Below are 14840 nucleotides of genomic sequence, written 5' to 3' on the forward strand. Positions count from 1 at the left end.
TGTGCAGTCTCTGATAAGATTTCTCTGCTGGCGTCAACTTGGAGTGAAGGCGCCAAGCAGCGCCTTATCGCAGAAGGAGAGCAAAACAACCCCAAACAGTTTTTAGAACAAATTGCTTAGAAACTGTTGGAGAAGGATGTGGTAGTAAAGGGCACCTGTGGATCTAGTTTATCAGGGTTCAAACTTTTCCCCTTCCCTAGAGATTGAACACTGGGCATCTTGGCGGGTATTCAGCTAAGCTTCCATCAGCGTAGACCCCTCAAAATTAATGAGCACGACTCAAGTTAGGTCCATTCATTTCAGTGGTTGTCCTTGCAGTAAAACTTAGTTGAAAACCACCCTTTGTCACTGAGCCACAGCCAGTGGTCCTGAGGGTACAGTCTGCAAACCGCCAGTCTAGCTGTGAAGCTCTTCCTTCACTGTCAGCCAGGATCTCTGGTCCCCAAATGCCTTTCTAAGCAAACCCTTTCCCTCTGACTCTTCCCCCAGACTCCAAAGACCCCAGGGCTGCGGCCGATGGAGCAGAGAGACATCCCTGCTGTGCACAAACTTCTGGCTGAGTATCTGAAGCTGTTCAACTTGACCCCTGTCATGAATGAGGAGGAGGTGGAGCACTGGTTTCTACCCCAGCCCAACATCATAGACACATTTGTAGTTGAGGTGAGGAGCGCTTTCTTCCCTGTCACTTCACAGCCAATGAGCAGAGGGCAAAGAGAATGGGTTGGGGAGTTCTGCAGTCTGTCTCCCCAGTCCTGCTGAATATGAAGGAGGACAAATTGCATGCAGGTGGGCAGATGCATTATTATTATTATTATTATTATTATTATTATTATTATTATTATTATTATTATTATTTTATTTTATTTATTGGTGTCACATCTTATAAACTTACTCCACAGACAGAATCAAGATTCTTAAATACAGTCGTACCTTGGAAGTCGAACGCCTTGCCAGTTGAACATTTTGGCTCCCAAACATCACAAACTCTGAAGTGATTGTTCTGGTTTGCAAACGTTCTTTGAAGCCCGAACGTCTGTCGCGGCTTCCAATTGGCTGCAGGAGCTTTCTGCAGCCAATCGGAAGCCGCGCCTTGGTTCCCGAATGTTTTGGAAGTCAAACAGACTTGCAGAACGGATTCTGTTCAACTTCCAAGATACCAGTGTACACGTTTTTAAGTACAGAAAAAGCCGTACTCCTTTGGGATAAAAACAGCCCTGAACATTTGTGTGAAGTGAATATATGAAGGGCATTGCTGTATTTGCAGTCAAATTTAGCAGATTTTTCACGCATTCAAGCTGAATAAGGTGTTAGAATGGATTTTGCTCTTGTAGACTGCTGGTGGGAGGGAATGCCAGTTTTAATGCTCCCCCACATAGAAGAATAACTTTGTAAATCACTGGCTCCCAAACTTATTTTCCCATAGACAGCTTGAAAATTGCTGAGGGGCAGTTAATGATTTTTCTTCTTGTTGCAGCAGTGGCAATGTGTGTGATTTTTATTTTGTATTTTTATTGCTTCATTTATGTCTTACGTATTTTAATGAATAGACAATCCCCCCCATTTATGCGTTTTCAGTATGTGTGAGACTGCACACAAATGTATGTGACCCGAAAATGTCACGAGAAGAGGCCGGGCAGGGGCAGAACATGGTGTTTGCCGGCTTTTTCAACGGTGTTTCAAATATTTCACGTAAATGTGCAATGCCTGTGTAAATGGGGGTGTGCCTGTATTACAGTTTGAACTCCCTCCACAGAATTCAAATTGTAATACAGTAAATTGCAATATAAGAAGCAATAAAAATACAATTAAAAACCAGCACCAGTATTCCATGCGCTGTCTTCAGCCACAAATCCACAGGCATGCTTCAGGCCCCCTGAATGAAGCTTATGGACCACCGGTTTGGGCCTGCTGCTGTAAATTCAAAAGCAGCAAGTATTCCCACATCAGTGGAGAGGTTCTAGCTCAGTCCATTCCTTGCTGTGCTAGGTTTATGCATGGCTTTCCCCCACCCACAGTCCAAAGTTCTATTCATCAAGAGTCATTGCCATCTTAATTCCCAATCCATTTTGTTTCTTTTCTAAACCAGAATAATATCGTACCTTTTTTTTCACTCCATAAGACACACTTTTTTCCTCCTAAAAAGTCAGGGGAAATGTCTGCGTCTTATGGGGCGAATGCATTGGACGGCAGAGGGATCCCTCGGCTGCCACTGCAGTCGCAAGCTGAGGGATACCTCCGCAGTCGGAGCCATGGCTCCCGTCCGTTGCTCGCTGTAAAGCCCGCAGAGCAAGACACGCTCTGAGCAACTCTTGCTTTCCTTGCTTTAAAGCAAGAGCCACGCAGAGCGTGTCAGCGGCTCTTGCTGGCTTTAGAGCGAGGCGGGAGGAGGGATGGGCAAGCAAAGTGAGAACTGCGCAAAGCGGGACAGAAGCCGTGTAAGTGGCTCTCGCTTTGCTTGCTTTAAAACAAGAAAAGCGAGAGCAGCTTACACGCCCTGCACAGAATATATTTTTCTTGTTTTCCTCCTCTAAAAACTAGGTGCATCTTATGGAGCGAAAAATACGGTAATTGGAGAGAAGGGAGGAATCAGATCTTCTTGCCCTGCTAAGTTGGAGAGGGCAGGCCCGATGGCAGATGAAGCCAACTTGCTTCCCCCACAGCTGAAGACTGACAGAGTCTGGGGGATTTCATTCTAAAATGTATCTCACTGTTTACTTCAGAACACCGATGGGGAGGTGACCGACTTCCTGAGTTTCTACACCCTGCCCTCCACTATTATGAATCACCCAACCCACAAGAGCTTGAAGGCGGCCTATTCATTCTACAATGTCCACACCAAGACACCACTTCTTGACCTCATGAACGATGCCCTTATATTGGCCAAGATGGTAAGCTGCGCTCTTTAGGTTACGTTATTTCCTTAATGTAACATTCGGGGAAACGTGCTAAAAACAATCTTGTTTATCAGAGCCTAATATATATGTGTTAAGGAGACCCGAGGAGCAGTACAGAATTGATAGTCCTGAATGTCTGAGTTACGGGTTTTTTTTTAAAGCAACTTTCTCGCTCTCGTGGCACTTGAGTGGGAAAAACTGGCCTATTTTTTTTCTGGATGCTAAGGAATTACAAAGCATACAAATAAGCCCAATGTCTCTCCCTGCCATACCTCTTTGTGCAGAGGGGCTTTGATGTTTTCAATGCACTGGATCTCATGGAGAACAAGACCTTCCTGGAGAAGCTGAAATTCGGGATCGGAGATGGAAATCTGCAGTATTATCTCTACAATTGGAAATGCCCCAGCATGGGGCCAGAGAAGGTAGGTGACCATTGCTGTAGAGCAGGGATTTCCAACTCCTAAGAGACTGCGATCTACTCTCGGGGGGGGGGGAGCAGGCAGTGATCTACCCCTTTTGGGGGAGTTCAGGTCATATTTGTTGACCTTTTTTTTAGGAAGGAGAGTCCTTTTTTTAGGGGTTCTGGTCTAAATTCTTGACTTTGTTTAGGGAGGAGAATCCCATTATTTTGGGGTTCAGGTCAAAGTTGCTGACACTCCCATTTTTTGATAGAAAAGGAACAAATTTTAGAAGGGGGGAATGGGGGGAAAACACTCACCTAAAAATCACAAAGTAAACAATCTGCCTCTCAGCAAAAACTCCAGCAATCATGCGCAAATGGAGGATAGGGATATGCCCGGGGGTCTCACGGCAGTTCACAGAATAAAATCAAGATATAGAACCACAAAATACCTACTAAAAATAAGAACCCAAGAGCTGCCCCCCAAACAAAATAACACATTTGGTTGATGTAAATTGGATCAACCAAAGGCTTGGTTAAAAAGGAACGTTTTTGCCTGGCACCTAAAGGTGTATAGGGAAGGCACCAGGCAAACTTCCCTGGGGAGAGCATTCCACAGATGGGGAGCCACTGCAGAGAAGGCCCTGTTCTCATGTTGCCACCCTCTGGATCTCTCGAGGAGGCACACGAAGGAGGGCCTCGGAAGAGGATCACAGGGACTGGGTAGGTTCATATGGGAAGAGGCGGTCCTTGAAGTATTGCGGTCCGGGGCCGTTTAAGGCTCTATAGGTTAAAAACCAGCACTTTGAATTCGATAGCCAGTGCAGTCGAGCCAGGATCCGTGTAATACGCTCAAACCATCTTGTTCCGGTGAGCAACCTGGCTGCTGAATTCTGCACTAGCTGAAGTCCTACGTATAACGCATTGCAGTATACAGATGCATCTCTGCGCTTCTTGGTCCTCGCCACTGTAACTGTTGGGGCACAAGGCCTCTTTTGTGCAACTGGACAGCTTGCATCCATCCACGAAGAAACAAAAGTTCTCAACCTTTCCTAACCCTTCCCCTCTATGCCGGTTATTTCCATAGGTTGGCTTGGTGCTGCAGTAACCAGTAATCTCTGGAGAAGTGCTGGCAAAGCCACTGAAGACGGGCTAGAGTGGAACTGCTGGCCGTTGCCGTTCAGATGTCTATGGAAGTGCGATCCTCCTGCGGAGGAGCTGCGCCCCCCTACACTGGCCACGCGGACCGTCCACTGACACTTCTGATGATTGTACCATGCGCCTCGGAGTGCGCCGACATGTTAGCATCAGCACTTGGCCTCTTCTCCCCCCCCCCACCCCGTACAACCACGATCAAGGGAATGTAACTGCTGAAAAACTAGCTCACAATTGGCATATATTGGAGTTAACGGGTGAATAATAATAAAAAAATATATTATATATTCTATACTTTAACCATGTTTGCTGTTCAGCGGAACTGGGACTGGAACCACGGGGTTGCTTAGCTTTCTGTTGTAGAAATAGCGTTGAAAATGGCCCAGATTGCCCCAGCCATCACCAGCAAAATTAGTGTTGTGTGGTGCATCCCAACACCCAGCTATATCCATTGTTTCTCTGTGACATCTAAAGCACAATTGAGCTTCAGTGTGAGTTTTCTCTGGTGTGGTTGCCCAAGGCTGGTGCTAGTTAATGATGTTGGGGTGGTTTTTTTAAAGCCAATTTTCTGCCTTGTGCATGCAGCAAAGGGCTAACGTGCTTAATACTCCTATTCAGCTTTTCTTTTGGAAAGAAATAAAGGGCTAATTTAGTGACTTACAGAGCTGTCGCAGAACTGAACTCTTGTGGGATGATGTATGTAGCTGTCCCATCTCTCCTGTCCTGGACTTGCGCTAAGGTTTGTCGCTGCAACACTTGACTCTCCAAACTGTTAACAGCCTGTGCCTTTTGGCTCTTAAAATCCATGTTGGCCATGCCTTGCTTTATGGGAGCAGTTCTTCATTTTTCGCCACGAAGAGATGGGAGTTATTTGGGGCTTGCGATGTCTTGGAACTACAGCTCCACCCCTTCTGTGTTTTCCTACAACAGAATCGTACGCTCTGCCCGTTTTTCGACCTTTCCTGAGCTGTAGCGTCTCCCTTCTGCTTAAGTCAACTAACAGTCCGCTTGTACTGCCCAGCCCTGAAAAGAACATTTTTGTGCTCCCTTCTGTGAGAATCTGCTGATACTATGAGAAACCTTCCTGGCAGTTGTGCCTGTTGCCTGTCCGCATAAACCCATGAGAATTTCATTCAAGCTACCATGGGAATAGCTATCTGTAACTTTGCCAATGAATACTTGCAACGGGAGACAGACCATATTATGTTGCTGGTGTATCTGTTACAGCAAGGTTATTTTACTTCCTGAAGTTGGGAAGATCAGGCCTTCATTCGAGGGCTTCTACTCAGTGACCTCTTTCAAGGAAAGAGGCTTTCCAGTTTCCCAGTGAAAATGTGACCCAACACTAAGGAGATATGTCTTTCTACACCCACCCTTGCTGTCTGTCTTGCAAAATCAGCAGATTTGCTGTCTGTGCAGTGAACAAGATGGATGGGCCTTGTCTTACAGAGGGCTCTCCCAAGTTTTGCTACGATGGGAAACACCGCCAGGAAAATGGGCTTTCGAAAGGTCTTCTCCATATCTGGAAGGCATTGGAAGTCATCTGCTGGAAAACAAGGATGGCTGAAAAGATGCAGAGACCGTGAAGAAGAGCAGGAGGGAGGAATTGGCCTCCCACGAATTAAAGCCACTTGGATCTGTGAAAACCCATCAGTGGCATTTGTGGTGGGAGACAGCCACTATTCAAGGTCTGTGCTGAGATCCTAGGAAGGGTGTACCTCTATCATAGCCAATTCAGTGGCTTTTATGTTGTTTTTAAAAATATACTATTTATTATAAGAAATTCACATTAAAAAATACAACACAATTCAATGAAATTTGCTAAGAACTGGCTAAAAAATGCAACTGTATCCCAAATAAAAATAAGCAGTGTACACAAGGGGAAAGGGTCAAGAGTTTGGATAAGCTTAGGAAAGAGGCATTTAGAAGTCGTCATGGTCCCTGCCTCACAGATTTCCAGAGGGAGGGCATTGCAGAGGATTGCCTGCTTCCCCATTGCCAGCAAGCATTATTGGGCTATCTCACAGGTCAGTTTGGTTTTCATTGAAGGAGATGCTCTGCTAGCTATCCTGGTCCTGTGTTGTTTAGGGTTTTAAATGTTAACAACAAAACCTGTAGTTTAGGCTGGGAAAACCTGTGTCTACATCCTTGGGATGGGGAATCTGTGGCCTTCCAGCTGTTGACTGCAACTCCCACCATCCCTAACCACTTACCATGCTGCCAGGGGCTAATGCAGGTTGGGAGTCCAACATGAACTGGGGACACCACAGGTTCGCCTCCCCTAATCTAGGCCATATCCCGTCAGACTGAATCTCCATACAGAAAACTAGCATACATAGGGGAGAAGGCTGGACTGCAACCGATCTTCCTCACCTCTAGCTTCTTTGTATGGTGGAGCATCCATTTCTGTGTTGAGACTATCCGTTCTCTGAAATGGTACAATCCAGACACATTTACCACCTGAGTGAAAACTGGGCTCCCAAGTGCGCTTCCTTCCACTGCTGGGCAGAAAAGGACAGCATTATCTAGATAACTTGGCACCACCTCAACGCTCTATATCTTTTGTAAAAGATGTATATCTCATTCCTTACTTTGCCGATGGCTTTCTACCCAAGCATTGTATTTTGGAAACTGACCCTCCTTCTTGAAGACTGATTCATAAAGACGTAACGGTTTCAAAACACGTTTGGAGGAAGAGGAAATCCCCCTTAAGCTAGAAACCAGCGGTTGTGCAATTCTTGTGTCGTAGGCTGGCAACGCCTGCAGCTTTTAACCTCCTGCTTGTGCAGTTGACTCAGAGCTTGTTAACGTCACCCGTGGAGGTTCAGTAGAACATTACGAAAAGGATCTCTCCCGTGATCTGTGCTTGCTTTGTCCAAGTTGCCTTTGCGTCTTTCCACGGTCAAGTGTTTTGCTGCTTTATTTAGAAGGAATACCTTCATTTCCACCCGGGAGGGGTTTGCGAAAACACCCCTTGGATTTCCAATGCTTTGAAAACTTTGCGAGAACTATAAGCCTGAAGGCAGCAGCTCCTTCGACAGGACATGCCTCTGGCATTGAAAGAGCACTGGAGTTTCCCTGGCTAATTCCCGTTTGCTTCGCAGACATGTTCCTAGCTCTAGATCCTGTATAGACTTTAATGGGCCCTCTTCTAGCATTTTGCCCTTGGCTTTGCATCCATTTTCATTTTGGATACGCTTTTGAGGTGTGCTGTGATGAGGACGCAGACATCCAGCCTGGGCTTGTGCATTTCTCTCTCTATATATATATTACAATCTCTGTATAGCATTCTTCAAATGTGATAAATGAGTAATATTCCTTTTCACCCCTTGTGTGCTTATTGGTGGGGAGTATCGGCTAACTTTGGGCCAAAGATCTGACAGTGGTCTCCTACTTCAATGGCTTTTGAGTGTGTGATTAAGATGGGAACCACGTGAATACAGTCATGCCTTGTGGGGTGGGGTGAGGGCTGTGAGTGCAACAGTGGCTTTTTAAAAAGTCCTGCTGAAAGTAAGGTTTTCCATTCTGAAGAGGCAGGAGAACACTTCCCAACCTCACGTCTCCTGTGTGCTAATGGGAGATGGCTCAGCAGTGCAGGACATATCTCCCTCGCATGTCCCTTACTGTGGATGCAGAGCCTATTAATCTGTTCTCAACGGAAATGCTTTTTAAGGGTCTGGCTATATGTTGAGTTCTACCAGCGAAAGAGCTCTGTCTTCAGAGAGGTTCCTGCTGGAGGGGATCAGTAAAGAACAATCCCAAAGTCTGTAGTAGGGCCAACCAAAGTTTGGCCAATCAAAACATGGCAGAGGAGGAGATTAAAAAACACAAACCTGTTGGAGGAGCTGCTTTCGGCTGCCTTTCTCCATCCTTTGTTTTATATCCTTTTGCATTCTCCTTGGGTCCTGCCTTGCTTTTAAAAAAATTGACAGATAGTTGGGAGTGGTGGAGATTGTCCTGAAGCATGACTTGTATAACTTCTTGTCTCAACTTGATGCCTACAGCCTAAGAGTTGATGGCACAGGGGCGGGAAGGAGAAGGAGGGAAAAGGTGGTTTTGCCACGAGAGAAGGCAACACAGAGAAATGCCACGTTTGTTTGGGATACAGAATATTTCCCTCTCCTGGGAAATGTTGATTCCACCCAATATTCCTAAATCAAACAACCCTTGTTGTTGAAGGTACACTGAAGAATAAAGCATCATCATTCCTTACATACTCTAAAAGTTAACATTTTCAGCTATTGGAGTGAAGTTTGCTTTCAATTTTCCACCAAAAAAAAATGACGCAGCTATAGATCTTCCTTGCCACATCATTGTGACGTGGTTGTCATTGGCAGAAAGGGCTTTTTGAACAACACATGAATATTGGTAGAGGGGACAGAACTACACCACTACCATCACTTTATAAATGGGAAAGGCCACTGAGTATTGCAGTCCCGTACATCTCGGGAAGTTCCAGATTTTAAGATTTTAAGAATAGGAACTCAAGCTTAGACACTACTTGCAAACACTACTTTTAAGGTCTGAAATTGTGCATTGAAAACAGCACATTCCTGCTTCGGAATGCAACATCTACCCAAGAAACCAATTCCTCGCTCAGAACTTAAAAAGTAAATGTTGAAATGTGGATTTTGAAAACCAGACTCCACATTCTGAAATGCAGATTCCCAGACGGATATTATTCCCTGCCCTGAGTCCCATCACAGTTACGTCTCTGTTAAGGGCAAAGATTGTAGTTATATTTTGTTATTTAAACACGCCGTATTTGTTCCATGGAATTTGAAATTTCTGTGACACTGGGATTTTGTTAAAATAAAATATTTTTATTATAGCTATTCAATACATTATAAACAACAGTCTCTTTTGATACATAGGAGCTTTCAAAATCAAATTCTAGAAAGTGACACTGCACACTCTTGGGTGCTTCTTCCTTTATAATATCAAAGAAGAGAGATGGGTAAGAGGGTGAAATCACACCAGTGCTGCTGCTTGTGGAGTTTGCAAAGTCTGGATTTCATAGTTCATAGTGAAATTATGATCCGGGGGGGGGGGGGAGCTGGGAAGAATTTGTCTAATGCAGGGCATTGTCATACAATCTATCACGTTCTAGAGATGGGCTCAGACCAGATCCCATAGATCAAAATATCTAAACCCAACTTTACAAAAACTCACTTGATTGCTCCTTTAAAACAATCTCTAGGAAGATATTTGTTTGGTTTTTTTAAATAGCTCTGCCTTACTTAAATCTACTTTGCTTGCAACACAATCCCCCAAACCCCTATTCTAGAGGTAGCCAAAATAGTGCTCTCTAGGTGTTGGGCAGAACTCCCACCAACTGCCTACTTTTCTTGGGAGATGTATTTAATAGCAAGGTTAGTTTCCCTTTTGAAAACTGCCCTTGTCCCGTCCCCCCTTAGTAAGAAATGTGTGGGGCTGTCACTGGGAAAAATGGCCCCATGTCAACAGTCGTTTCCTCTTCTGAGAACGTCCCATAATCCAAAGTGTCTGATAATGTCCATTGCTTTACAACTTTCCCTTCTTCCGCATCATTAGCTGCTACTGGGGGCTTAAAAGGCAAGGCCAGTGTATCGCATTTTTGCATTAGCAGGTATAACTGAGAACGGGGGCTGTGGTGTTAGCCAGCGACGCAGCTCTATTTCTTTCTGAAGCGGTCTAAGTCACTTGCCACGCTTCCCCTTAACGTGCGTTGCCAGTCCCTCGGTCACTGTCCTTCAAGCGCTCTTGCCTTACTGTTACCAAAAAGGAAGGCTTTTCAAGCTAGTTGTTTTGAACATGAGGCTTAACTGCACCCACCTAGGTGTAGGAAGTTGCACACAGCCGTGACTCCCCTTGTGTCTGCAAGGAAATTAAGCAAACTCCCTCATCCCCATCGAATGTGATGGGCTGCATGCGATATGTCTGGCTTTCCCCTCTACCAAGTAGGGATTTCTCGTTTTAGGAAATCCGTGGCTGTTAATCCGTGGTCCGTAGCCCAATCTTGGGCAGAACCTGTGCACTGAGCCAAAAAGCTCTGATACTAAGTGACTAGAAAGGGCAAGGTTGAGTTGAGCTCCAATATGACCTATTGTCTGGCAAAATGGCTGGTTAACTTGCTAATAATGCCTGCTTTTAAACTATGTGATGCAGCAACCCAAAGCGCCGAAAGAAAAGGTGTATTAATATGCCCTTTTCAAATTAACCAAGGGGAAAAGGCTATTGTGGAGGTAGCAAGCCTTTTTTATCCTGAAGGACAGGACCTTATTGTAATCCCATCTTCAAAAGAACCAGTAGGAAAAAGTGCTTCTTAAAATATAGTGTGACGTGTACACAAACTCTTTGGGCACGCTAATATTAATTTGCTAACGCTTGAACCAATATATACAGTACTACTTTGAGAGCCTAGTATAATACGAGTCCTGACCTGCTCTTTTGGGACAATCGGAAGTCAGTGGCTTGTGATTTAGACTGACGATCTGCTAGCTTAAATTTCTAGCCGAAATTTGTTGCCAGGGTATCAAAAGTCTGGACTGGCTTCACAAGCTGATGAGGACTGACTGCCTATTTCCTAAAAAAGCAAAGATAGAGTTTCCTACAGCCTCAACCCAACTGCCAACCAAATGTACTTTGCTGGGCCGATCCTCTCCAAACCCATATTGCCACGGGCAGGCTAGCCTAGGCTCGGTTCAGTCTGTGGCTCACATTCCTCTGCAGCCTAGAGGGCTGCACCAGAAGCCTCGAACAGGATCCGTCCACCAGCGGATTGCTCACAACCCTCAACCCTCTGTTCCTCCTGACCTCCATTCTCAAAATCCCCTTTCTAACAAGAGCTACGCAAAACCAACGAATCCTTTTACTCGCTACTTCTCACGAGAGCCATGTGACTGTCAGAAACTTAAGGAAGATATTCCCATCTCGTGTTCCCTTCCCAAACCATAATGGGAAAGGGGATGGGCTGGGGCCCTCTCCCCGGTCTAAAAACCCTGTCCGGAAGAGAGATATTCTAGGAGTTGCTACACTGCTTGGGTTGTTTATCTTCAATAGCACAAAGGTTTTTTCAGTCTTCTAACCCTAATGCGAGTCGGGCTCTCTGAGCGAGGGTTGCTTGCGCGCCCGATTCAGCCCAGACCAGGGGGGCTGGGGCATGCTGCTTCCTCAGTGTGGTCCAGATGCACACAACTGGGTGAGCGGCGGCCGGTTATCGGAATCAGCAGAGCCACTCCTCCGCCGCAGGCCAGATTTGACTTGGATTCTTGACAATCCAACGCCTTTCACATCTTCCTGCATCTGACGTGCACAAACAACGTGGCTGGAGACAAAGAGGTCCCATCTTTGGAGAGCAGGTGGATGTGCCGGTAGCCTGAGGAGGGAAATCCAGTCAGAAAGGAAGAGGGAGATATGTGGTGGACCTGGAAAAAAGCTAAAGGCTTTTGGGAAATGATATACAGTCGTACCTTGGATCCCGAACGCCTTGGTACACAGACATTTTGGCTCCCAAACGCCGCAAACCCAGAATGGAGTGTTCTGGTTTGCAAATGTTCTTTGGAACCCGAATGTCTGGCGGGGCTTCTAATTGGCTGCAGGAGCTTCCTGCAGCCAATCAGAAGCCGCGCTGGACGTTCAGCTTCTGAAAAACGTTCAAAAACCAGAACAGTTACTTCTGGGTGTGCGCTATTCGGGAGCCAATTTGTTTGGCATCTAAGCTGTTCAGGAACCAAGGTTCCACTGTATCCACATTCAGAGAGGTACACCCTCCCATCTCACACCTGAAAACATACTTCTCCTCCCAATCTCTCACCCTGGGAGACCCTTTCTATTCTGCCTTTCAGGCAAGGACCCCCCCCCTCCCGACTGCCCCCTTCCTGTCTCCCACCCCCGCCAAAGCCTTCGTATAAATGTTTCTAATACAAAAAATGCAAATACAAAGAGGAAATGAAAGAAATAGAAAAGAAAACAAGTAAAACAAAGTTAAGAGGGGAAAAAGGAGGAGGAAAAACAAAAGGGGGAAAACACGATATATGCTTCCACATTGCTACCTGCCAACTGTGTATGTATTACAATTATTCAAAATATTTAGCATATACATGATTCCAGAATCATTTCTGCACCTGAGGCTGCCACTCACCTTCCTTCAGGCTGGGCAACGGCAGAGTGAATTGCCCCACAAAGTCATTGGAGGAAGTCGTGTCGTAATCCTCCACCACGAATCGCACCAGCGCCAGCTCTGGCACCCGAACCTGGAAAGTCAGCGTCTCGTCCCAACACGGATTGAATCCTACAAAGAGCGGGGAATCAGACGTTTAGGAGACAGAGACTTTCTTCCCTGCAGCACAATTCCAGAGGAATATTGTGCCCTGAAACCTTTGTAAACCCAAAGATTCTCGGGAAACTGACTTGCACACCCAAGACTTGGCCCCTTTTTCTGCACACATCCCTTCTCCGACACCACAAAACACACCACACAGCCCTATAGATGTGGGATGTAATCCATTGGAGCAGTCAAGTACAACATTCCTTGTTTGCCTAGAGTGGACACAGACAGGGAGATGTTGATCCAGCCAGTTGAACTTCCTGTTACTACCTGGTCTACACCTGCACGTGACCAGGTAGGGGGTTGTGACCCTTGCAGACCCCACAAAAGACCGAGTTTGCAAAGCATCACACACAGCCCTACGACAACCAGCATCTTCACCTGTCCTGCACCTTACAACATTCCTGACCTCAGGTGTAGGGCAGGTTGGCCAGAGATTCTCCAGATGATACTGGGTTCAAATTCCCACCAGCTGCAGCCAGCATGGCCAATGGTTAGCCTTGACATCTGGAGGGCCACAGGCTCTAGCCCAGTGTTTCCCAAACTTAGGTCTCCGGCTGTTTTTGGACTACAGCTCCCATCATCCCTGGCTAGCAAGAGCAGTGGTCAGGGATGATGGGAACTGTAGTCTGAAAAACAGATGGAAGCCAAAGTTTGTAAAATGCTGCCCAGTATTGAAAGCAGATCTCCCCCTCTCTCAACCCTCCGGAATCGGAGAGCTGGAAGGGACCACAAGGGTCAACTACTACAACCCCTTGCAATGCCCAACATGGGGCTCAAACCCACAACCCTCAGATTAAAAGGATCTCATGCTCTACCAGCTGAGATAGTCCAGCTGGCAAAGGATGCCTCATTTTTCTTGGAGATGCCAGAAATGGAGGCTGGGACTTTATGCAGGCCACGTGTCTATGCCATTTGCACTTCATTTCCCCCTCACCGTTGTTTAATTTGTATTCGGTATGCTTCTTGGCGCAGTCCCCAGGGACTCCGTAGATCTCGACACGCACAAAGGGGTCCACGATGGAGGAGCTCTTCTCTTTGTTCAGTTTGGGCAGCTGCTGAGCTGTGATCACCTGAAGAGGGTGGCAAAGAAAGAGTTTAGAACATGGGTAGGCATGTTTAGGACGCGGGTGGCGCTGTGGGTTAAACCACAGAGCCTAGGACTGGCCGATCAGAAGGTCGGCGGTTTGAATCCCCGTGACGGGGAGAGCTCCCATTGCTCGGTCCCTGCTCCTGCCAACCTAGCAGTTTGAAAGCCTGTCAAAGTGCAAGTAGATAAATAGGTACCGCTCCGGTGGGACGGTAAACGGCGTTTCCGTGCGCTGCTCTGGTTCGCCAGAAGCGGCTTAGTCATGCTGGCCACATGACCCGGAAGCTGCACGCCAGCTCCCTCAGCCAATAAAGCGAGATGAGTGCTGCAACCCCAGAGTCGGCCACGACTGGACCTAATGGTCAGGGGTCCCTTTACCTTTATCTTTAGGCAAACTAAGGCCCGGGGGCCGGATCCGGCCCAATCGCCTTCTAAATCCGGCCCGCGGACGGTCCAGGAATCAGCGTGTTTTTGCATGAGTAGAATGTGTCCTTTTATTTAAAATGCATCTCTGGGTTATTTGTGGGGCATAGGAATTCGTTCATTTCCTCCCCCCCAAAAAAATATAGTGTGGCCCCCCACAAGGTCTTAGGGACAGTGGACCGGCCCCCTGCTGAAAAAGTTTGCTGACCCCTGGTTTAGAACATCCTCCATAGGGGGAGAAAATGTTCCCCTCCCCTTCAAGCACCAACTCTTAAGAACCAAAGAATATGTGATTTAGTACTGAGCATTTGAAAAATGCAATCCCAAATTTAAAACGAATCTGTGCCAGCTGAACTAAAGTCAGAGCAATGAGTCATCTGTACTTGGCAAAATAAAAATGAAAACCCTGCCCTCAGGCAGTCCCAGTTTCCACAGCAAGAAAAAAGATGAATTCTGCAACCAGCATAAAACTGCCAGTAAATACCACTTATATTGTAGAATTTATTCAGCAATTTGTGCTGTCCTGCTTTATTCATTCTGGCTTTGTTAATCATGGCAGGGGAAAAGGGC

General features: G+C 46.3%; 2 protein-coding genes across 2 annotated transcripts in view; one reads left to right on the forward strand and one right to left on the reverse strand.

Moving 5' to 3' along the window:
• NMT1 (N-myristoyltransferase 1) overlaps positions 1-7774 on the forward strand; it is a gene marked incomplete at its 5' end in the record, with an annotated part of 31888 nt that extends 24114 nt beyond the window's left edge. The window contains 4 exons of the mRNA XM_081165537.1: positions 490-660; positions 2721-2888; positions 3179-3316; positions 4382-7774. Of these exons, the coding sequence (XP_081021663.1) occupies positions 490-660; positions 2721-2888; positions 3179-3316; positions 4382-4402 (498 nt within the window). The 3' untranslated portion in view covers positions 4403-7774. The remainder of the gene's footprint in view (positions 1-489; positions 661-2720; positions 2889-3178; positions 3317-4381) is intronic.
• A 1477-nt stretch (positions 7775-9251) lies between these two features.
• The window catches only part of PLCD3 (phospholipase C delta 3), a 91689-nt gene continuing 86100 nt past the window's right edge, over positions 9252-14840 (reverse strand). The window contains exons 14-16 of the mRNA XM_081166279.1: positions 13695-13830; positions 12572-12721; positions 9252-11806 (exon numbers count right to left, since the gene is read on the reverse strand). Coding sequence (XP_081022405.1) covers positions 11718-11806; positions 12572-12721; positions 13695-13830 — 375 coding nt within the window. The 3' untranslated portion in view covers positions 9252-11717. The remainder of the gene's footprint in view (positions 11807-12571; positions 12722-13694; positions 13831-14840) is intronic.

Source organism: Podarcis bocagei, assembly GCF_964188305.1.
Source record: "Podarcis bocagei genome assembly, chromosome: 13".
Classification (NCBI taxonomy): domain Eukaryota; kingdom Metazoa; phylum Chordata; class Lepidosauria; order Squamata; family Lacertidae; genus Podarcis; species Podarcis bocagei.